The 23450-nt window shown below is 37.7% G+C and overlaps 3 protein-coding genes and 2 long non-coding RNA genes across 5 annotated transcripts; 2 read left to right on the forward strand and 3 right to left on the reverse strand.

Annotated features, from left to right (window-relative positions):
* On the reverse strand, positions 1514 to 5240 carry LOC109235299. Its single transcript, XR_002069354.1, has 2 exons — positions 5167 to 5240; positions 1514 to 2697 (listed from the first exon to the last, which is right to left on the reverse strand). It is a non-coding gene; the product is annotated as an uncharacterized LOC109235299 (long non-coding RNA).
* LOC109235298 (putative U-box domain-containing protein 42) lies at positions 2596 to 6757 on the forward strand. Its single transcript, XM_019401358.1, has 4 exons — positions 2596 to 2678; positions 3326 to 4492; positions 4684 to 4993; positions 5132 to 6757. The coding sequence occupies exons 1-4, from the start codon at positions 2640 to 2642 to the stop codon at positions 6724 to 6726; spliced, it is 3111 nt and encodes a 1036-aa protein (XP_019256903.1). The 5' UTR covers positions 2596 to 2639; the 3' UTR covers positions 6727 to 6757.
* LOC109235302 lies at positions 7707 to 8572 on the reverse strand. Its single transcript, XR_002069355.1, has 2 exons — positions 8481 to 8572; positions 7707 to 8226 (listed from the first exon to the last, which is right to left on the reverse strand). It is a non-coding gene; the product is annotated as an uncharacterized LOC109235302 (long non-coding RNA).
* LOC109235301 lies at positions 7942 to 10290 on the forward strand. The gene is made up of 5 exons (XM_019401360.1): positions 7942 to 8114; positions 8457 to 9079; positions 9474 to 9582; positions 9657 to 9977; positions 10063 to 10290. The coding sequence occupies exons 1-5, from the start codon at positions 7962 to 7964 to the stop codon at positions 10114 to 10116; spliced, it is 1260 nt and encodes a 419-aa protein (XP_019256905.1). The 5' UTR covers positions 7942 to 7961; the 3' UTR covers positions 10117 to 10290.
* On the reverse strand, positions 9015 to 13419 carry LOC109235300 (putative pentatricopeptide repeat-containing protein At1g68930). Its single transcript, XM_019401359.1, has 2 exons — positions 10709 to 13419; positions 9015 to 9098 (listed from the first exon to the last, which is right to left on the reverse strand). The coding sequence occupies exon 1, from the start codon at positions 13367 to 13369 to the stop codon at positions 11138 to 11140; it is 2232 nt and encodes a 743-aa protein (XP_019256904.1). The 5' UTR covers positions 13370 to 13419; the 3' UTR covers positions 9015 to 9098; positions 10709 to 11137.

The raw sequence follows: 23450 nt of genomic DNA on the forward strand, positions 1-23450 counted from the left end.
GCGCTATGTATTGTCTGGTCACCTCTCCCTATTACTTTTTAGGCCTCCCTCTACTTCTTGTCATACCTAGCAAAGCCAACCGCTTGCACCTCCTTACTCCTATGCACATGCGCGAACCATCTCAGTCTCACTTCTCGCATCTTGTAATAAGAAAAAAGAACAAGACTAGAACACTAGTAGTTCACACAAGAGGAAGCCTCAAGCTTGTAAGGTATCTATAATTTTACCTACAAGATTTAACTACCAAACCAAGTGATTCTTAGCGAAGATAGTTGCAGGCTATTTCCAGAGAAAAGCAAAGAAAGTGTTGGATTTTGCATTTGTTACTGCTGATATTTGATTTGCTACAATAAAAAGTAGTTTAGTCGTGGGAGGAGTCCTTGTTAAATTTAATTTAAGTGGATAAGTTAGTTGAGATAGTTTAGGTTTTTGAATTTGAATATTTATTTTGCACATTTTCTGCAGATTCTGTTTTTAAGTTGGCTATTTAAAGCCTTATTATATTTTATAAAATTATTGAGAGACATTTTCAATCAATATTTTTAATATTTTTGCTGCCCCGTCTTTTAAAAAATCGATAGAAAGATAAACTTTGTGGAATGGCCACCAAACTTGCCAACACAGCCAAAACAACTACATTGACTAGATTTGTAGCTATGCGATGACAACATGAAACGACAATTATTTGAAAGTAGAGGCCCTGCCAGTGGAAAGAGGAGGCCATCGAAGTTGAGACGAAGAGGGTGAAAACTAATATTAGGTGAAGAGCATAGTATGCGCAAAAGAGAAATTTAACAGTTACTTGTTTCGTATCAACTGAATAGCAAATTGAAATTCTTGTTTGTAACACTATGGTTCAAGTTGTAATAGTCAAGGACAAGCCAACTATCCTTGATTAATGAAAGTTGAGCCCATAATTTGTGATATGTGGTAGGCTTTTATGCTCTTATATATGAAAACAGATATACTTGTTTCCCAACCAAAAAAAAAAGACTCATTAACTGTAACAATTTCCTGGATTTTGCATTCTAGCCACCTTTTTGTTCAAAGAAAAAGAAATTTATTCTCCTGCACGAATCATGATAATTTTTACATGAACCACAAAATAGTAAGATAAAATAAGGCAAGTCATTGACTAGTGCAATTTACTGATGAGTTTAACTTATGCACACTGATAGTAAAAAAAAAAAGGGCAGTGGGTAATTGTGTGTTATAATTATAATTTGGTAACTTTAGGAATACAATAAATAACATGCTATAACCAATACAAATATGATAATGTAAAACTTGTTTACATTGTTAGCGTATATAAGTTAAGTCGTTTACTGATTTAGGTTAGAAGAAGTAACTAGAGTTGAATGAGCAAATTCATCACAAACTTCTAAATCAACTATAACTCGACATTTAATATACCCCCTTCTAGACATAAAGTCAGTGAGGATAAAGTTAAAAGAGAAGAAATTGATGATATTAATATATATAAAATTTCATTCTCAACAATTTTTTGAACTACTAAATAAAAGTGGCAGCCATTATAAGATAATAACACACGGCAACAGGCATAAAACTGATAGCACATCATTTATATCTTATGAGTTGAATTAATCAAAGTCGATGCAACTCTTTACCCACTCAATAAGATACATGACAACTCCACAGAAAATGAAGTCCAATTAATAATTTCTTCTTCTTGTCTTTTCTTGTTTTCCCCCTTTTTTCTTACGCTACTGTCACGATCCAAGCCCATGGTACGTATTGTTCGTTTTAGGCCTAAGCCCCCACGGATTTATTTATCGAGCTATGCCATATCGAGTCCCAAAAGCGCACGTACCTTGTGAACTTGTGTTATGCCTTATAAAGCCCTTCGCTTTACTCTCCCATTTTGATGAACTTGTGTTATGCCTTATAAAGCTCTTCACTTTACTCTCCCATTCTGATGTGAGATTCGCCTAGGGAGATTCACTATGATACCATATTTGTCATGACCCAAGCCCATGGCACGTGTTCTTCATTTTGGGCCTAGGCCGCACGGATTTATCTTTCGGACTACGCCATATCGAGCCCCAAAAAGCACGTACCATGTGAACTTATGTCATGCTTTATAAAGCTCTTCACTTTCCTCACCATTCCGATGTGCGATTCGCCCAAGTTGACATCTGTACCTCTTCTTCAGAAGCTTGCCAGCCTAGAAGCCTGCTAGTCCTGCTTGACCCCCTCAATAGCCCGCCTCCGTCATGAGCATCACAGCTACAAAATTCAGGTGCTGAGATCAAGTTGATGATCCTACTTGCTCAAATACTATAGTCAAATATCAAAATAAAATAAACTAAAACCTATGGAAAAGTTAATAATATCTTGTCTTAGCAAAGCTGACTGAGTCCAAGTCTTTGACTATTGATTGCTTCATCAGACTAACAACATAAGCTAAGAAACCTCAAATTGACATCAGAAGATTTTAGTATGCAGTAGTTTTTCACAGGAAAGTCAAATTTACCCTCAGTGAAATGAATAAATGTACCAAGGAGATTTAGAAGTGACTGATTCAAAGTCATCCCTTAAATTGTCTTCTTCTTGATTTGGAGAATTACCATACTGTTAGAGTTTTTCAGAACTTGCAAAACACTGAAATCTTCTTCTTGATGGCCATTTCTGGCAGTACAGATTCTGATTTCATTCAGGTAAGTTCTCTCTTTTTTCCTGCAAATTTTCCACATTCAAACAAAATTCCTTTAGATGTTTTTGCTTATGTTTGATTGAATGCATAGTAGTAAGAGGTTCTAAATTAAGTATATTATAATAGTGGAGTCCATTACACTGATAACAAATTGTTTAGTTCTCATCCAACATCAAGCTTAGAAGTTTTCTGTGAGAATTTTTTTCAAATGACTCCAAGAAAATCTTTATTAAAAAAGGCAGTCCGGTGCACTAAGCTCCCTCTATGCGCGGGGTCCGGGGAAGGGCCGAACCACAAGGGTCTATTGTATGCAGCCTTACCATTTCACTTTGAGGCGGAAACGTAACAATTTTTTTTATTGTCTTTATAATATTCATATTGGTTTTTATCGTAATCGCCGCGCGTCCTTCCCATGCTCCATGACAACGGCGGTACCCCGAAACAAAGGGGCCAATACATTTCTACAAGAGGCTGTTTCCACGGCTCGAACCCGTGATCTCCTGGTCACATGGCAGCAACTTTACCAGTTACGCCAAGGCTCCCTTCCAATAAATTCTTTAGTTATAACTTATAAAAAGGGTGTGGTTAAATTCTCTAAGCTCGGATTTTAGCTTGATCATAGCTGAAACAATGTCACATTTTCTTCTTCAGATCAATGGAGAAAGGGATAGAGTTGGCATACTTGCTGAATCTTTATTGGAAAATATTTCAGAGTTTACAAAATCAGTGGTTTCAATAGATGTAGAAAAAGAGAATTTCATTGAGATAGGAAGCTACTTATACCGCGCTTCTGCACTCATAATGGAGTTGCAAATAGGAACAAATACAACATCAAATGTGATAGACAAATTACAGTCTATGTTAGGAAGTGTGCATCTTGCTAATGAGCTTATAAAAAAAGGCCAAAACTATAGGCAGAAGAATCAGTTAATTGAACCAAGTATTGTCATAGAACAACTTCACGTTGTGAACAGACATGTCGCGGAAGGATTAAGTCTCATACCATCCTCTTTTTATGGGGAACAAGAATGTGCAGAAATCGCAGCTAAGTCTCTCTCGAAAGATATGAAAAGTGCAGCATTTGTAGCCAGAAAAATTCTGGTTTCAGACCAAAAAGAGCTTGAAGTTCACATGTTCACTTCAAGGGAATTTTTGACAAATGAAACAGCAGAAAGAGACACAGAAACAGATCTTTACTCTATCAATATTGATGTTTCCATGGAAAACATTCGGTTAGCTGATTCAACCAATATTTATATAAGTGACAATTCCAGAAGCAGTATCAGCAGAAGCTTACATCTTCAGAATCATGGGAACTGTAGCGCTCGTTCTGAATCTGAGTACATGGAACCTCTATATGAAACATTCTTTTGTCCATTGACAAAGAAGATTATGGAGGATCCAGTCACAATAGAAAGTGGAGTAACATATGAGAAGGAAGCCATTTCAGAATGGATCAACAAGTTTGATAACCACGAAGAAATATCCTGTCCAAAGTCAGGCCAGAAGCTAAAGAGTAGAAATCTGAGCACTAATGTGGCATTGAAAGCAACGATAGATGAATGGAAAGAAAGAAATGAAACAGCAAGGATCAAAGCTGCAAGAGCAGCTTTGTCTTCAGCCAGTAGTACACAGGATATAATACTCAAAGCAATCGAAGATTTGCAAATCATCTGCCTCAGAAAGCCATACAATAAGGTACAAGTTCTTAGCATTGGTATAATACCACTGCTTGGAAATTTACTGGACAACAGAAGCAGAAGCATAAGATGTGCAACACTGGAATTGTTGCGACATTTGGCTGAAGATGATGATGAGGTATAGGTCATTTTTTTCTATCCTTGAAAGTTTAGTTTAAGTAGGCACACAACTACTACTAACATTTCATATTTTCTTTCATTACTCAACATTTGCTTTTAACACTACTTTTCATGTATATATACAACAAGAAGTACATAATTAGAGTATCTTGTAGACATGTACTGAGTTGAGATGCTTCACAAATGCAGGAATTAATTGCCCAAATTATCGATATTTCTACAGTCACAAGGATGCTGTCGAGTAATCACAGACCCATTAGGCATGCATCACTTAGCCTTTTGCTTGAGGTTTCGAAATCCCAGTTTCTGTGTGATAATATTGGGGAAGTTCCCGGAGCCATCCTCATGCTGATAACAGCCAAATACAGACATTCCGATGATGCATTTGTCGCAGATAAAGCTGATGAAGTCTTGAAAAGCTTGGAGAAATATCCGTGCAACATCAAACACATGGCTGAAAATGGATATCTAGAGCCACTTTTATATCATCTTATTGAAGGTAAACATGTACTCTTTTCTGTTTTGATAGAGACAACATATGCAGGTATCAAAAGGTAGAGACCAAATTAAGTTTTTTTATGTCAATTCTGAATTCAAGGAACTGACTGTTACTTCTACTACCAAAAACTTGATATAGGCAGTGAAGAGATGAAAATGGAGATGGCACGATACCTCGGGGAAATAGTGCTTGGACTTGACAGCATAACCTACGTTGCTGAGAAAGCTTCTCCTTCTTTGATCAAAATGGTAGAGAGTGGAAATTCCTTGAGCAGGAATGCAGCATTTGGAGCTCTACAACAAATTTCTTCTCACCATTCAAATGCTAACACACTTGTAGAATCTGGCCTTGTCCAAATCATGGTTGAAGAGATTTTCACTCAAGCAATTCACGATGAGCAAATCAACTCGAAGAAAGAAGCAGCTGGTATACTTGCAAATGTGCTCGAGTCTGGATTAGAGCTAGAGAATCTTCAAGTTAATGGGCGTGGCCACACATTGGCTTCGGACTACATGATATTCAACTTCATTCAGAGGATAAAAAACTCGACTCCTGAAGAAATGAATTTCCACCTTGTCAGAATCCTAATATGCTTGATGAAGTATCCCAAAGCATCATCTACCATTATTTCTGTGATCAAAGAGACAGATGCGAGCTACAATCTGATTGAGCTCATAAATAACCCCAATGAAGAACTCAGCATTGTTGCGCTGAAGCTTCTTATCGCTTTCTCTCCTTTCATGGGGCATACAATTTCAGACAGATTATGCAAAACCAAAGGACAACCCGAGAGCCTAATTCATGCTCCACCTGGAAGTCCTCGAGTCACAGAAAAGCAAGCGGTCTCCGCCACTCTTTTAGCAAAGCTTCCCCATCAAAACATGACACTCAATCTAGCATTGGTCAATAAAAATACAATTCCTGCAATCATTGAACAAATCAACAAAATCCATGTAAGCGGAACAAGAACAAGCAGGTACACAAGTGCATATTTTGATGGTCTAGTAGGAATTCTTGTCAGATTGACAACAATACTGTACGATCATCAAATTTTGCACGTAGTAAGAACGTTCAACTTCACGTACATATTCACAGAGTTACTCGTGAAAACATCAAGCGATGAGGTCAAGAAGTTATCAGCAATTGGTCTAGGGAACTTATCAAAGCAATCAGTCAATTTATCAAAACCACCACCAATCAAGAACAACAAGTACATAAAATCTTTTCTGCTAAGAAGATGTATGTCTCTTCATTCAAAGACTCAGAAAGTACCTTTATGCCCAGTTCACCGCGGTGTTTGTTCTGCTGAAGACAGTTTCTGCTTAATTGATGCTAAAGCAATTGAAAGGCTACTATCTTGCTTGCACCATGAAAATGTGGAAGTAGTTGAAGCAGCATTATCAGCTATATCGACGTTACTAGACGATAAAGTTGATATGGACAAGAGTGTTAACTTACTGATTGAGATGCAAACCATTCAGCATGTGCTGAATGTGGTGAAGGAGCATAGAGAAGATGTTTTGTGGCACAAATCATTTTGGTTGATTGAGAAGTTTCTTTCAAAAGGTGGGGACAAATCTGCTTCAGATATATCACAGGACAGGTTGTTTCCTGCTACTGTAGTCAGTGCATTTCAACATGGAGATATTTGTACTAGACAAATGGCTGAGAAAATCTTGATGCATTTGAACAAAATGCCATATTTTGCCAATACTGCCAGTTTTACCACATAAAATCTGTAGTACCATTTTGTAAAAAATTGTTTCACATCACTTTTTGTTCATTTTACTTTTAGTTCAGAACGAACTTTGGTCAATATCGTATGACAATTAAGAGTGTTTTTGGTTCCATACTTAATGGAAAAAGAAACCAAATATACAATATCAACTTAAAAAACATAGTTTAAATTCTACACGGTGTAAAAATAATTACAAAATCATGTCAGCTATTAGATAATTATTAATTGATAATCTAGTAAAATTTAATGAACGTGTAAAAGATCGTTACACTCTTAGTGGATATAATTAACATCCAATAAACAAACCAAAAAATCTTACAATCTTAGTGGATAATTTTTTTTGTCTTTTAAAACATGTCAAAAAATTTTCACGACGAGTTGGTTTTTTAACTTGAATTTCTGTTTCGATTTTTCTTGAACATCCTAAATGATGAACTGTCGATTGTGAACTTGTCTGGCCAAATTAAAGAGCACAACTGGCTCAACTTTGGCAAATATGTTTGGCCGGCAGTTGTGACATAATTGCCAACAAAGCTTTAAATCTTGTTTTTTAATAGCTTTAAATATTCAATTTGCCCCTCTCTGATTAAACTAAAGAAGATTTCAGAGCAAAGTTATCTTTTTCCATTTGTCAATATTCCCATTTTTCAGCCTTTATTTCATCCTTCTAAGGTCATGACGGAACCCGTTATCTTAAGAGGACAACCATTGTACGAAGCATCCTGCGTTTACGTAGAGTTTGGGGAAGGGCCAAATCCCAAGAGAGTGTGATGTAAGCAGCCTACTCTGATGTAAGTATCAGCCCTGTGCACGAAGCATTCCATTATCTTAATTTTTGGAAAATATTCCATGTCGAATGAATGGCCGTCTTGATTTTTAGAGAGAGAGAGAGGAGAGAGAGAGAGAGAGAGAGAGAGAGAGAGAGAGAGAGAGAGAGAGATATCTGCTACAAAACTTGATATCTATGTAGAATCCTTCAACAAAAAGATAAATTCTTTTATCATAGCAATTGGAAAGATCTTATGAGTGAAGTAGTTCATCAATCAGTATGACACTATAAGACAGCATGTTACATTGGGACAGGAGTTAACTACAGCCATAGACATTGTCGAAGTGAATGTATTTCAAACTTGGACATATAAACTAAGTGTGTCCTTTCATTGATTGCATATATATTATGTACACAAGTCTTTCTTCCAAGTCTTTCTGTTTCTCTGCTTGAGAAAGGAGATGGCTTCTTTCGCGATTGAGGACTTTATTGGAAATGGATCGCTGCAGGGACTTCTTCCAAAGCTGTTGGAGGAAGGGTGGGATGATGTACCAACATTGAAGATTATGAATGCAGACGATATGAACGAGTTGAACATGACTCAACGGCAAAAGGTTCTCTTTACTGATAATTCACCCTTCTTGTATATACCTCAAGAAAATCATCTGGGGTTCTTCATATTCTTTTGCCAATCTTTGTAAACAACTAAGTAATTCTTGTGTTTCCCTAGACAAGATAACGTATCACAAAAATAAAGTTCCAACAAAAGAAATAAGAGATCATTTAACACTTCTTTGTGCTTAATTAAAAATCCTAAACTACTCCATTCCATTTATATATTTTTGCGCAAAATAAACTTTGGAAAGGAATTTGTCAAGCTGGTTTTCTACACATCTGAAAAGTTACAGAAACAAAATAAGATATTGTTCTGATGATTTATTTCTTTCCTACTCAAGGATGCACTGGAAATAAGGTCATACCTGCATGACCATGCACTGATGCAATATGCAGATAAGCTTGAGGAGTCCGGGAATTCCCTTTCTGAGCTTCTTAACTTGAGCACAGTAGATCTTACTGCAAAGTATGGAATGAAAAGGGGCCATGTTGCCCGTTTTACAGACAGAACTACAGCTCGCGGGGAAGATTCTTTGCCAGAAGCCAACGATCTCCAAGTGATGAGAAGAAGTGCCTCAAGGAATGAGAGTCTTTACAGGAGAGAGATTTCTGCTGTCAACTCCAGGAAGCAGAGTATGACAAGATCCCTTAGGAGAACCAATACAGCTAATGATGTATCCCTTGAACAATCATTGGCTGATTTCAAAATTAAAGATGGACATGTTTTTAAGGGAATTGTAGCTTCAATGCCAGATGAGCCTAGAGCATGCGGCTGTGTGCAGGCCACCCCAGTAGTTGAGAATGTTGCTCCTTATTCTACCATTGAGAATATCCCAGTTCAGAAACTAACGCCAGAGTACAAGATTGGAATGGAGCGTTCGGTGAAAACAAAGACTCCACCACTGAAGGCTTCAGAGCTCTGGCGTGATAAACCAGCAGTGATTCTATGCATTCGCCGCCCTGGGTAAAGCATCAAATCGTTTCTGCAATTAACACCTATAATTTGTTAATTGTAGTTCAAAGTATACGCTATGTCTCAGACGCTGTATATGCAATGTCTCAGACACTGCCTCTTATAGGATATTACAGATACTAGGTTAAACAGAAATAAAGAAACCTTTTGCAAGAATTTCACAAGGAAACTCAAGTCAATACCTGCATAAAACTTCAATCACAATAGAAGATCCAACAATGCATGTGATCCCACTAGACTCTGGATACATTGATGAAGGACATAACCTAGGAATGTTTTTCCCCTTTAGAACAAATGGTATTTATATTTTATAAGAAGACGAAATTAAATCTTTTTCGATGAGCATGAATTACTGAATCTAATCCCAAAAAGATGATGGAAACAGGTGCATTATGTGCAGAGCTGAAGCCCACCAACTTTATGCAAAGAAACCAATATTTGACGCATTGGGGGTTCAATTATTTGCTGTTCTTCATGAGCAAATAGAATCAGAGGTAACTTTTTACTACTTTTTTGCTGATATTTCTTTGGAAGGACCTGGTTCATTATGCTGGGTTTTGTAATCCAGTTAAAGGATTTCTGGCCACGATACTGGGGTGGCGTAGTCCTCTTTGACAAAAGCATGGCATTTTATAAAGCTCTGGGAGGAGGAAATCTGCTAAAAGACAGGTTCATATCAGGCTTTCTATTTAATCCTCGAGCTATTGCAAATTATAAGAGAGCGAAAGCCATGGGGGTGGAGCAGAACTTCAGGGGTGAAGGTGAGATAAAAGGAGGACTTTTCATTGTCGGCAAAGGAAAGAGTGGAGTTGCTTATCAATTTATTGAGAGGAATTTTGGAGACTGGGCACCCCTTGCTGAAGTTTTTGAGATTTGTCACCGCTTGCAGGTAAAGTTTTCTAGCTTCTCTAATAATCTCATTATAGCATACCCCTAAATTTTAGTCTAATGAGATTTTTCTTCAAATATTCTAGAATCCACCGGAAAGTCAGTCAGAGTTGCTCCCATCATTACAACAACGGGATTAGATATGGTTATTGCTTCTATGGAATAAGCCCTTGTTTGAATCTCAAGCTGAAAGAAGCTATATCTCTTTCAAACTTTAAATTTTATGTTTCATTATCACAGCTTTTTTGTTGTATGTATAACTACCCACAGTAAATTCCTTGATGATACTGAAATCGTATTGGTGTTAGAATCTAGTCAGACTGGCAATGTATCTATTTCTTTTGAATCAGATAAGGCAGAAGTGCCAATATGTAGATTGTACTCAACTAGTACATCAGATATGCATTGGTAACTTATGAACACTTAGGACAAAGATTGTAAATCATCTCATATAACAATATGAAAGGCAAATAAAGAAAATTCCCAAAAATCAGTAGCTTTTCATCCGAAGAGCAGAAGACTGACTCCCTTTTACGAGATAAATAAAAATCATCTGCTTCTCCAATCCAAAAGCCAATAGCTGCAAGTTAAAGCTTTCTCATATTGATGTGTTTATGAATCAAAAGTTACCAACAGAACTATATTTTTGTCCCAAAACTAACAGAATTAGATAACAATGGCAATGTCTAAAGGGCTGTAATTTGTCAACATAATCAGCTATGTTATGGTTACCTTACGTTGTCAAGAGGATTGGTAGCCTCATAAATCAGATACTCCATGTTTCACGCTTGCATGCTACTCAATATGGAAATTGATGAGCTCTGAGTCGTGGTGCTTCTGAGAATGGCTCCGCAGTCTTCTGTAATTTGAGCCAATATATAGCAGACATAGCCAAGTCCTCTCATGGGAAGCAAATGTATACTTTTAAAAGAATCAGTGAGACTATTCGTCTCTCATATAACGTGCAAACACAGGAACCAGCATGATGCATGTAACAGTTCCCTTTGATCAAATGGAAGGATGGATTCCTGCCTTTAGCGACTTCATTCTGTCACTCCTTTACTTGTTCGCTATGGCTTGAAAATTAATCGCACGAGAGAGTAAGAGATTGAAAAGAGGATAAGTGGACCTCGTTACTGATCTGAAATTATGGGCAAATTATCACCAGAAATCTCCACAAGAACATTTTCCATCCTTAAATAAATGAAATCTAACTGCATCTCTTACAAGAATTTCTCTCTGGGTGATCTTAGAAATGATTTTAGTTGCACTATGGCAATCACCACATACCCTTAGGTTTTTAACCACTCTTATTGGGAGCCCAGGGGGGATAAAGATCAAACCAAAGGCAATAGCAAGCCTCTCGCTGTGGTGGTTAAGCAATTTAATTTTATCGGACTCTTCAACATTATGCATGACATGAGTTACATCTGGTACATAACCCTCGTCTATCATTTTAGAATTCAATTTCTCCAGTTCTGCATATATTTGATTTGAAAATGGACTTGACTTGTCATCAGCAGAGAAAATGTGCACTCTGTTTTTATATTTGATCCAACTACATCCTGGCTCCTTCCTCACACCTCTATCTCTCATGGCCCTTCTTAAACGAGCCACTTCAGCCCAATTTCCTTTCACAGCATACATGCTTGTGAGTAAGACATAGCTGGCAGGATTTTCTGGCTCAAGTTGTAAAAGGGACTCTGCTGCCCATTTGCCAATTTCCATGTTACCACGGGTTCTACATGAGCTCAACAGTGTAGCCCAACCAATTGCATCTGGCGTGCAAGGCATCTTCTCTATAAAATCTTTTGCTTCAACTAAACGCCCAGCTCGGCTGAATAGATCAATCATGCAAGTATAATGATCAAGAATTGGCGTAATTCCACGTTCTTTCACCATCGATTCAAAATAGACTTTCCCTTCATCCACAAGTCCTGCCCTACTGCAAGCTGAAAGAACCCCAACAAAAGTTACTCCATCTGGTTGAAAACCATGTACCAGCATTTTCTCAAATAAATCAATTGTTTCAGTCGCTTTTCCAAACTGCGCATATCCTGACACTAATGCTGTCCAAGAGACCTCGTCCTTAACATACATCTCATCGAAAAGCCGGTGAGAATCTTCTATGCTTCCACACTTACCATAGAGGGTCACAAGTGCATTAGAAACAGTAATGAAAGATATCAAGCCTGAGATTAATGCTCGTCCATGAAACTGGGCACCTTCTTCCAAGCTCGCCAGATTTGCACATGAGCTTATCACACTTCCTAAAGTAAAATCATCTGGCTCAACCCCATTTCTTTGCATATCACAGAAAGCCTTAACAGCTTCTTCGCTATAACCATTCTGTCCATATCCAACGACCATTGCAGTCCAAGAGACAATATTTTTGTTCAACATTCTACTAAAAGTGGTCTCGGCATACTTGATGTTTCTACACTTTGAATACATGTCAACAAGGGCACTACCTACAAACACATTATCACTGTGAGAGGTTCTGACTATATAAGCATGGATCTGTTTTCCTTCTTCAACAGCCTGAGCGCCTCCACAAGCAGTCAAAATGCTCCCAAACGTGAACTGGTCGATACCCAACCCCTCTAACCTCATTTTCCTAAACAATACAAGTGCTTCCCTATCAAGACCATTCTGTGTTAAACCCGTTATCATCGTTGTCCAAGAAATCGAATCCCTTTCAGGCATATCCTGAAACAAACTTCTCGACTCTCTCACCATCCCACACCTCAAAAAACCCATAATCATCGTATTATACATCACCACATTTCTCTCCGGCAACTCATGGAAAACCTTTTCAGCCTCATAAATGAACCCTGCTTTAGCATACATATCGACCAAAGGACTACCCACGAAAACATACTCCTTGAATCCATATTTCACTATCTGCCCATGAATTTGCCTACCCATCCGAATCCAACCATTGTCCGAAGACAATATAATCACTGTCGAAAATGTTATTCTATTCAAACTCATTCTTCCATCTTCTAACATCAACTTATAAGCCTTCAACGCATCAATACACAAACCCTGAGATGCATACCCCGAAATAATCAAATTCCAAGACACCCCATCTTGTTTTGGCATCAGATTAAACACCTCCCGCATTCGTAGCAGGTTTCCGGACTTGGAATAAACAGAAAGAACGGTGTTCCATGAGAACTGGTTTGGTTGGGGAATTTGTTCAAACACTTTGTGTGCATACTCTTTGTTGTTGAGTTTACTATACGTGTTTATGAGATTGTTTAGCAAAAAGGTTTCTGGGTTTGCTATGGTTTTGAGAATGAAGCAATGGAGCTTCTTGATTTGGTTTTGGTTCTGCGTTTCACACCAAAGTTTGAGCAGAGAGCAGTAGTGGTTGGAAATGTGAGACATAGTGTTCAAAAGGAAAAGGGCGGGTAGTTGGGCACTTTTATACTCGACGGATTCGAACTCACGTGGATGGATGTAAAAATGGGGTGGGGTAGCCATTCTAACGTTGAACAAAAATAGCTACTACTCTATTAAAATTAATATAAAAAGACATTTTTACCCTTTCTTTCATTTCTTTTCTTCCCAAACCCTCGCTTCTCTCTCGATTTATCAAAAGGCGAAATGGCTTCCTGGCCACTTAAACTTGTAAGACTTTTAAAAGCCGATACATGAACTTACACTTTTCCAATTTGAACACTCCAACTTGATGCAATAAATACTAATAAACACATTTGACCGTTGACTATGCCTACGTGGAAGCGGCGCAGCTGACATGGCTAAATTGTGTGCATATCACCCCTACAAAGACGCGTGGATAGTTATTATTTTTATTAAAAAAGAAAAAGAAAAAGAAAAAAGAGAACTTTCCCTTTCCCTTCTAATTTCCCCTGTCTCCCTACCAAACTCCAACCCCCCCCCCTTTCCCCCTCCCCTTCTATTCTACCATAGCTATTTCTAGCAAAACATAGAACACAACCCAAACAAAGGAAAAAGCTCAGAACCTTAGCACACCCCCGCACTCGCATAGCTCCTTCCAAGATATCAACACAAACTCCAATAACCATGGGAAGTAAAATCGGAGCTTATGTTTACAGTCTCCATTATCGGAGCGGCAATGGGACACACTTGCCTCTGAGCCCAAAAGACGACGACTTCTTCAGGAAAAAAGTGTTCTTAATTCAATTGATGAGGAAGGTGGATTTTACCAGCCTAAAACTATGGAAACTATGGCTGCTTATGAAGCCATGCTCAGCCTTATACCGCAGCAAATTGGTGGACAACCCTTTAGTATTGTGAGTAGGGTTGCTGATTAGATATTGGATGTGTTAAAAGATGGCAACTTTAAGAACCCTTAAAAGAAATTGGAAATTGAAAAGCTTTTAAACGCTATTTCGGAGCAGGTGTTTAATAAGTTTGTGTCGATTGGGCGATTCATCACTAGCTACCAATTAGATGGTCGCGATGATGGCGATGAAGCTCTTGATTATGATGTTGGTGTAGCAGTTGGATTTGAGGAGAATGAAGACGAAGAAGAAGATGAAGAGAGTTAGCTTGACGATGAAGAAGAGGATGATGTTGTGCTGGGAGCCGATGGTTTTGGTGCTATGAAGATGTGCAGTGGCATTGAGGAAGATGAGATGCAGGAGGCGGATGAAGAATAAAAGAAGGGGAAGAGAAGAAGAAATAGAAATTTTATAAATTAATTTTGGAAAAGGACAGGGCCCACAAATTGGGACCTTGAAGATACATGTGTCAACAAAATGTGAATGAATGGATGATGTGGCTATATAAAATATTAAATTAAATCCATGTCAGCATCAATTGAACAACACGCACCATCACAAGTGTTTATTAGTAGCCATTTTTTCAAGTAAATGTGTTCAAATGGGAAACTCAGGAGTTCATATATCGGCTTTACAAACCGATGCAAGTTTAAGTGGCCAGGAAGCCATTTCGCCTTATCAAAACAACTGAGAGAACAAACATGAGATCTGCTCAACACCTTCTCCACTAACCCTTCACAATCCATCAGTGATAGTCTTCTTGGAGATATTGGCACTCCAAGATACTTAAGTACCGAGAGATTTAGGAAAATATATGAACTCATCCCATAATGACTTGCATAACTGAAACCAGAAACAAAGTTCACTCAAATCCCAAAGTGATAATTAGTGACTTACTAGCACGAATAACTTAAGAGAACACAAATTTATTCAAATTTTTAAGGATCCGTGAGTTTCACCAGGAATAAGACACCAAAATACATACCGCTCATTCATAGCCAAATACATACTGGTAAGAAAGTAGAGGCATTCTGACTTGCCGAAGGTGGGAAGACAACTCAACTCTAAGTATCATGAAAGTGATACTCAAGCTCTAACCGATCATTGTCCATTCTGTTTGCTAATTTTTGTTGGAGTGCCAATATCTCCAAGCACAGATGGTCCTGAACTTAGAGTTGGAAGTTCAAAAATTAAGGACACCTGGTCTTTAACTTAGAGTTACAAGCACATAAATTAAGGATAGGCAGTCCTTAACTTAGAGTTACAAGCACAAAAATTAAGGACAGGTAGTCCTGAACTTCGAGTTCCAAGTTTAAAAGTTAAGGACATGTAGTCCTGAACTTAAAGTTACAAGTTCAAAAGTTAAGGACAACTAGTCCTAAACTTAGAGTTACAAGTTCAAAAACTAAGGACAAGTAGTCCTTAACTTAGACTTACAAGCTCATAAATTAAGGACAACTAGTCCTGAACTTACACTAACAAGCTCATAAGTGAAGGACACTTGGTCCTGAACTTAGAGTTGAAGTTCAAAAATTAAGGACACTTGGTCCTTAACTTAGAGTTACAAGCACAGAAATTAAGGACAAGTAGTCCTTAACTTAGAGTTACAAGCACAGAAATTAAGGACAGGTAGTCCTGAACTTCGAGTTCCAAGTTCAAAAGTTAGGTCATGTATTCCTGAACTTAGACTTACAAGCTCATAAATTAAGGACAGTTAGTCCTGGACTTAGAGTAACAAGCTCATAAGTTAAGAACACTTGGTCTTGAACTTTATGAGCAGAAGGGTATTTTGGTCCGGGCGGGTAAAGTTTATTAAAGCAGTGGCTAAAATTAAAGACATTTTAAACAGTGGCTTAAAAGTAAATACATGTCTTATTAGTAGCTAACTGTGCACTTTCCCCCGATGTAAAAATGGCGTGGGGTAGCCACTATTTAAGGTGATATTTATTTTTTATCCAGCAATTCTAATGTTGAGCAAAAATAGCCACTACTCTATTAAAATTAATATGAAAAGACATTTTTGCCCTTTCTTCCATTTCTTTTCTTCCCAAACCCTCGCTTATCTCTCGATTTATCAAAACAACCGAGAGAGAACAAACATGAGATCTGCTCAACACCTTCTCCACTAACCCTTCACAATCCATCAGTGATAGTCTTCTTGGAGATATTGGCACTCCAAGATACTTAAGTACCAAGAGATTTAGGAAAATATATGAACTCATCCCATAATGACTTGCATAACTGAAACCAGAAACAAAGTTCACTCCAATCCCAAAACGATAATTAGTGACTTACTAGCACGAATAACTTAAGAGAACGCGAATTTATTCAAATTTTTAAGGATCCGTGAGTTTCACCAGGAATAAGACACCAAAATACATACTGCTCAATCATAGCCAAATACATACCGGTAAGAAAGTAAAGGCCTTCTGACTTGCCGAAGGTGGGAAGACAACTCAACTCTAAGTATCATGATAGTGATACTCAAGCTCTAATTGATCATTGTCCATTCTGTTTGCTAATTTTTGTTGGAGTGCCAGTATCTCCAAGCACAGATGGTCCTGAACTTAGAGTTGGAAATTTAAAAATTAAGGACACCTGGTCCTTAACTTAGAGTTACAAGCACAGAAATTAAGGACAGGTAGTCCTGAACTTCGAGTTCCAAGTTCAAAAGTTAAGGACATGTAGTCCTGAACTTAGAATTACAAGTTTAAAAGTTAAGGACAAGTAGTCCTAAACTTAGAGTTACAAGTTCAAAAACTAAGGACAAGTAGTCCTTAACTTAGACTTACAAGCTCATAAATTAAGGACAACTAGTCCTGAACTTACACTAACAAGCTCATTAGTGAAGGACACTTGGTCCTGAACTTAGAGTTGGAAGTTCAAAAATTAAGGACACTTGGTCCTTAACTTAGAGTTACAAGCACAGAAATTAAGGACAAGTAGTCCTGAACTTCGAGTTCCAAGTTTAAAACTTAGGACATGTAGACATGAACTTAGACTTACAAGCTCATAAATTAAGGACAGCTAGTCCTGAACTTACAGTAACAAGCTCATAAGTTAAGAATACTTGGTCCTGAACTTTATGAGCAGAAGGATATTTTGGTCCGGGCGGGTAAAGTTTATTAAAGCAGTGGCTAAAGACTAAAGACATTTTAAACAATGGCTTAAAAGTAAATACATGTCTTATTAGTGACTAACTGTGCACAGTTCCCTGGATCGATCACGTGCTATTCTAAGAACAAAAGGAGAGCAATGGCCGATGGGTAAGAAATCACAAAATCTTTTTCCTTTTTTCTTTACAAACTATATAACATAGAAGTTACAAAAATTATTTTTTGTTCCAATAAAGTAGCTGGGCTTTACTCACTATACCAAGTTATTGTTTACGGTTAAAATAACCTAAAGGGGATAGGATTCATGAATCTATCGACTGGTTCTGTCTTTTTAATATCCTCGATATTTTTTTAGATATTTGTTTTGTAATTTGATTGTTCTGTTTTGTTCAAAAAATCATTCTGACTTTTAATTTTTTTGCTGTAATATATATTTCATGGAAAAAAGTAAAAGCAAAGCTAAGGTACTTAACTAGAGAAAAATCCAGTGTAATTTTAACTGTTGAATTGGAGAAGATGTTTGCTTTAGGGCAAAATATAAAATTAACCGATCACCAGACTAATTGCATTTACTAATCAAAAAGCATATATGTATATATGATACACATATATATAAAAATATTTTACCGACTTATTTTTGAAAACGGCAAAAAATGTATATTTCTCTTTCTTTTAATTGTTGCATGATTGATCTTAATGGCCAAGGACCCAAGAGGGGCCTGCAGGGTACTATGACCTGTGTCCAAAATTTTAGATGTTCCTTACTCTCCTTTTTTTTTTGTTTTTGTTTGAATGACTAGCTTATATTATAGTCAAAAAAAAGATGTTACAGGGAGCGGCTGCTCTTGGGCAGCATTACAATACAAGGAGTACTGGAAATAACAGTAAGTACACTATTGTGCATTGCTACACTATAACTAGTAGTACTACTATTACTATCGTTAGGATTTCTGTTGGTGGCATTATTCGTAGATGGATGTCCCACAGATTACAAAAAGTGGTTAGGGGTTCATACATGGCAGTATTTTGTGTACTACTCATTCTAGGTGTTGCATGATCCTTTTTATCTTGCATGAGAAGGTTGATGATGAACGGAGGAGGGTCTGCCAAAAAGGTGATGTTACTGTCCAGTAATTTCATTCCAAAAAGTGCTAGTCTATCCGCTACCATATTTTGCTCCCTATATGTGCGGCTGGCCTTTGGATTACTCAGTTGTTGGATCAGGAACCTGCAAGCAGTTAACAAAGATGAGTATTGTATGGTATGGGTGGTCAACGTGGACATTACCTGTAGGGCATCCATCTGAATTTCCAACGGTGTTAGATTGTGATGTACTGCTATTCACAAACCTCACAGTAAGGCCATAAGTTCTATATCTATGACATTGGAGGCTTGGTAGAGACCCGCATATCCCATTACCCAATCACCCGAGTGATTTCTAAATAAATCCCCAAAGCCTGCTCGTGATTTGTTCCCTTGGAATGCCCCATCTGTATTTAAAGTGATGAGCCCCTTGGTAGGTGGATTCCATTTGACGTACAGAGGCATTTAATACTTTTATGGGTGTATGTATTAGTTAAAAAAAAAAGATGTTCTGTAGTTAATTGAATAATTGAATTTATTGAAGGTTGTATCACTACATTTCCAAAATAAATTTTGTTTCCAGTATTCCACAAATGCCATAAGACAAAAGGAATCAACTGTCTTAGAGGAATGGCATGTGGGTGAAACGTGCCCTTTTGGTTAACAAGTTTGCGAAGCCAGATATGGTTAGGATTAGCTAGGGTGTTAACCGATCAAATAAGGTATAGTAGTTTAAGATTTTGCCAACAATATTTTGCATGCACACAACGTAGTAGGATGTGTGTAATAGTCTCTTCTTCCATGTGGCAAATGATACACTTATTTGAGGAGATGATTCCTAATTTATGCAGGTATTTTTTGGTAGGCAATCTATTGTGACTAATAAGCCAGAGGAGGTGCTTAATTTTGGGAAGCATTTTTAATTGCCAAATCCAACCATGGGTGTTGTCATTATGAGAGGAATTTGTGAGAGCTTTATAGTAAGAGCTGACAGAGAAGTTACCCGTGGATGTTAGTCCCCATATTATATGATCAGGGTTTGCCTCATAAGCACTGAGATATGTGTTATTAATTAGGTGGGTTATCTATAGAGGTAGTTCAAAGGATAGAGTAGTGTTAGGGCAGCTGTTAAGTTATTGCTACTAAGAGTCGATGTTCATTATTATTTAAAAGGTCCATATATAAGACTCCTAATATTCATATTTGGTGCAACCCAATTATCAGTCCAAAAGTTGATATGGGTACCCCGCGTGACATTCCATTTTAATCCCATTTGACAAATTTGTCATCCATGCATCATATATTTTCATAAGATGGAGGTGCGTTTAGTAGGAGCTTTATTGGGAGTAATATATTTAGAGATTAAGAAGGATGCCCAAGGGGTGTGGGGTTGATGAAACATCCTCCATGCCGTACTGGCTAATAAGGCATCATTTTTTTTACGAAGTGTTTGAATACCCAGTCCACCTTGTTCCTTAGGAGTAGTTATTGTTTCCCAATTTAAGAGGTGGATCTTCTTTTTTGTGGAGGTAGAGCCCCATAAAAGTTTTTTCTGATAGCTTTCTAATCTATTGATAATATTAGTGGGTAGTGACATAATCTGCATTAAATGATTGGGGATGGTATTTAGGGTTGCTTTGATTAAAGTAGTACGACCTGCCATTGTAAGATGGTTTATTTTCCAGCCCGCTAACCTATTTTTGATATTATTTAGGAGGAATTGATAGTCCCTATTTGTGGTTTTGGAGTTGAAAATAGGAAAACCTAGATATTTACCAAATGATGTCCCTTCCACCATGTTGAAAGATGATAAGAGGAAATTCTTGTCATTTATGGAGCAATATTTAGAGAAGAAAATTTTTGATTTTTCAAAATTAATTTTTTGTCCCGAGTGGTCAGTAAAATGGTTTAGTAAGTCTATAATTTTATGGAAACTAGTGATTGTTATTTTGGATGCAAAAATAATGTCGTCTGCAAAGAGTAGATGAGAAATTTGAGGTCCTTTAGCATTCAATGGAATAGGTTTCCATTGGTTGTAGTCAACTACGTTGTTTATTTGTCTAGACAATATTTCCATGCACATAATAAAGAGGTATGGTGAGAGTGGATCACCTTTCCTAATTCCACGTGATGGTTTGAAGAATTTTATGGTGGATCCATTGAAAAGTATAGAAGTATAGGTTGTGGACTCACATGACATAATGAGAGTTATTAACTGTGGAAGGAAGTTACAGAAAGTTAAGGAACGTCTTATGAAGCTCCATTCCATTCTGTCAAAAGCTTTTTCGAGGTCTATTTTTAGAAGCATGCATGCTGGGGCACTTTGATTTAGAAGTCCTACAATAATTAAGTAATTCTTGAACAATTATTGCATTATCCGTTGCCCTTCTGTTCTTTTCGAATGCAGATTGAGTAGGGTTGATTAATTTGTCTAGGAACGGTTTAATACGATTAATAATAATTTTGGTGATTATTTTGTATAGTGTGTTGCATAAACTAATTGGTCTAAAGTGGTTCATAATGGAGGGACTCTTGACCTTAGGAATTAAACAAACGTAAGTTGTGTTTAGTTCTAGGGGTATATGCCCTTGTTGGAAAATGATTTTACAGAAAAAATTAAGGAGTGCTGGATTTGAGACCAAAATTTTTGGTAAAATAATGGATGTAATCCATCTGGTCCCGGTGATTTTAGAGGTTGGAAAGATTGTACAGCTTGAAAAATCTCTTGATCACTCAGTGGTTGTGAAAGCTTATTTGCTTCAGTTTGAGAGATAGAATTGTAATTAGTGGTAGGATATGATTTGTTCGAAATTTTGTGAGAGTTTGTATATAAATCTTGGTAGTAGTTATTAACTAGATGCTAGAGTGGCTCAATGTTAGAAATCCAATTACCCATAGAATCTTTTAAGGCGATTATTCTATTACGGCGCCTTCTTTTTATAGTAGACAAATGAAAAAATCGCGTATTGGCGTCCCCTTGGTTAAGCCAATTAACACGAGATTTTAATTTCCAAAACTCCTCTTTAAGTGTTAGAATATGATTATACCGGCCTATTAGATCCTTTTTCTAGATTTTGTAGAAAAATGCTAGTGGGGTAGTTTGTTGATTTCTGGATACCCGCTAGCCTGGCTTGAAGATGATTCTTTTTTGAAAAAAAATTACCAAACAAATGGTAGTTCCAGGTTTTAACTAGTGATGTAAAAAATTTTATAGCCCGAAGTAGAGGAGGGTTATGCCGCCATATTTGATCAACTAATTTAGGGAAATCGTGGTGTGAAATCCATATTGTTTCAAATCTAAAAATATTACTCTTTTTATAATGGTTGTTATTGAGGGTTAACAATACCGGGCAATGATCTGAATGAGTTCTAGGTAAATGGTGAACATGAGCCTCCGGAAAAATATTTATCCATTCATAATTTGCAACTATACGATCTGGTCTTTCTAACATAGCACCCCGTCTTGGTTTATTCGTCCAAGTGTATTTGCTACCCGTAAATCCTAGGTCTATTAGGTTACAGTAGTTAAAATAATTAAGCATTAAGTCTGCCCTAGTGTTGTTTAGCGTACACCCTCCAAATTTTCATTGTTATATAAAATGTCATTGAAATCGCCACCACTAGCCAGAGTCCTTTATACGTGTTAGCTATATGCATGAGATTTTGCCATAATATTTTTTTAGATGATAGAACATTGCTTGCATATATAGCGAAAATAAAAGGGGAGTACCGTGTGGACATACCTGGATCATACAGTGGATATCCTGATTTGTGACAACAAGTTCAGTGACATTCACTACATTATCATTCCATAGCACCACTATGCCTCCTCCCTGGCCCTCAACTGGTGCTTGAGAGAGATTTGAAAAATCAAAATCCTCCCTAAGAGTATAGTGATCCCTTATGTGTGTTTCTAGAAGTACTACTAAGGGTGGTTGATAGCAGTTTAACATGGAACGGAAGTTCCTTTGAAAATCTGGTGACTGGGCACCCTTGCAATTCCATATGACAAAATTCATGGACCTAGTTCTTTGAGGTGGCTGTGGTGGTGCTGGGGTCTGATCCACCTGGGCTTGATTCTCCTAGGTTGCCTGTTGGGACGTCCCCTTGAGAGTTGGTATGATCACCAGTGCAAATTTGCCTTCAGCTTGATGAGGCACTTGGTCATTTCGGGTGGACAAGTAGCACTATTTTTTTTTTGCGTATTTTTCCTTGAGGACGGAGATATGACATACTCCTAGCCATACTGGTTCCGTTTGTGTTTTCCTCATTTCTTCCATGACTGTTGCTATTTCCTGAGGAGTTAGTATTTCTTGTTCTCCTGGAGTTGGTGGTTGTGGACTCATTGAACTGGAGGGTGTTAGTGTTCGAAAGGGCTCATTGAAGACATGGAATTGCTTGGGGTATGTGGATATACTCTTGGATCCAAGGGATTTGAGATTGGGCTTGTGAGTAAAATGGTAGGTCTGTGTAGGGATTATAGTGTTGGTTGTACTGAGGGAAGGGGTTCCACCATGAGCTGGTCGTTTGCATGGGCATGATCGTCTAGTTGTACTGGTCGTAAAAAGTCATCGCCACTGTCATGCCCTCTGTGACTATCTGGGCTAAGTCTTGATGGTTTTGGAGACGGACTATGATCTCCTGGTTGTTGACGATCATGGAGAAAGTCAATGCATGATTTTGTAATCCCATCTCCAACCATGATTGGGGAGGTCCGAACGGATTTAGAGCTTGTGATGTGTATAGCACTGGGTAAGTGGTTGGAGGGGGGTGTTGTGTTGCATGGCTTCTGGGTTGAGGAAGTGGATGTTGAGTGGCCGGAACGGCATTAAGGAGGGTCTCTGATGTTGTGTTCTCAGTGGAAAGGGTGGGTTGGAGTGTCTGTGCATGGTTATATTGTGTGTGAGTGTTGGAATGTGTGAAGGAAGTGGGATTGGTAATGATTGTGAAGTATTAGCAATGGGTGTTGGATTGGTTGGTTGAGGCGGTTGTGATGGTGTT

Source organism: Nicotiana attenuata, chromosome 12 (assembly GCF_001879085.1).
Source record: "Nicotiana attenuata strain UT chromosome 12, NIATTr2, whole genome shotgun sequence".
NCBI classification, from domain to species: Eukaryota; Viridiplantae; Streptophyta; class Magnoliopsida; order Solanales; family Solanaceae; genus Nicotiana; species Nicotiana attenuata.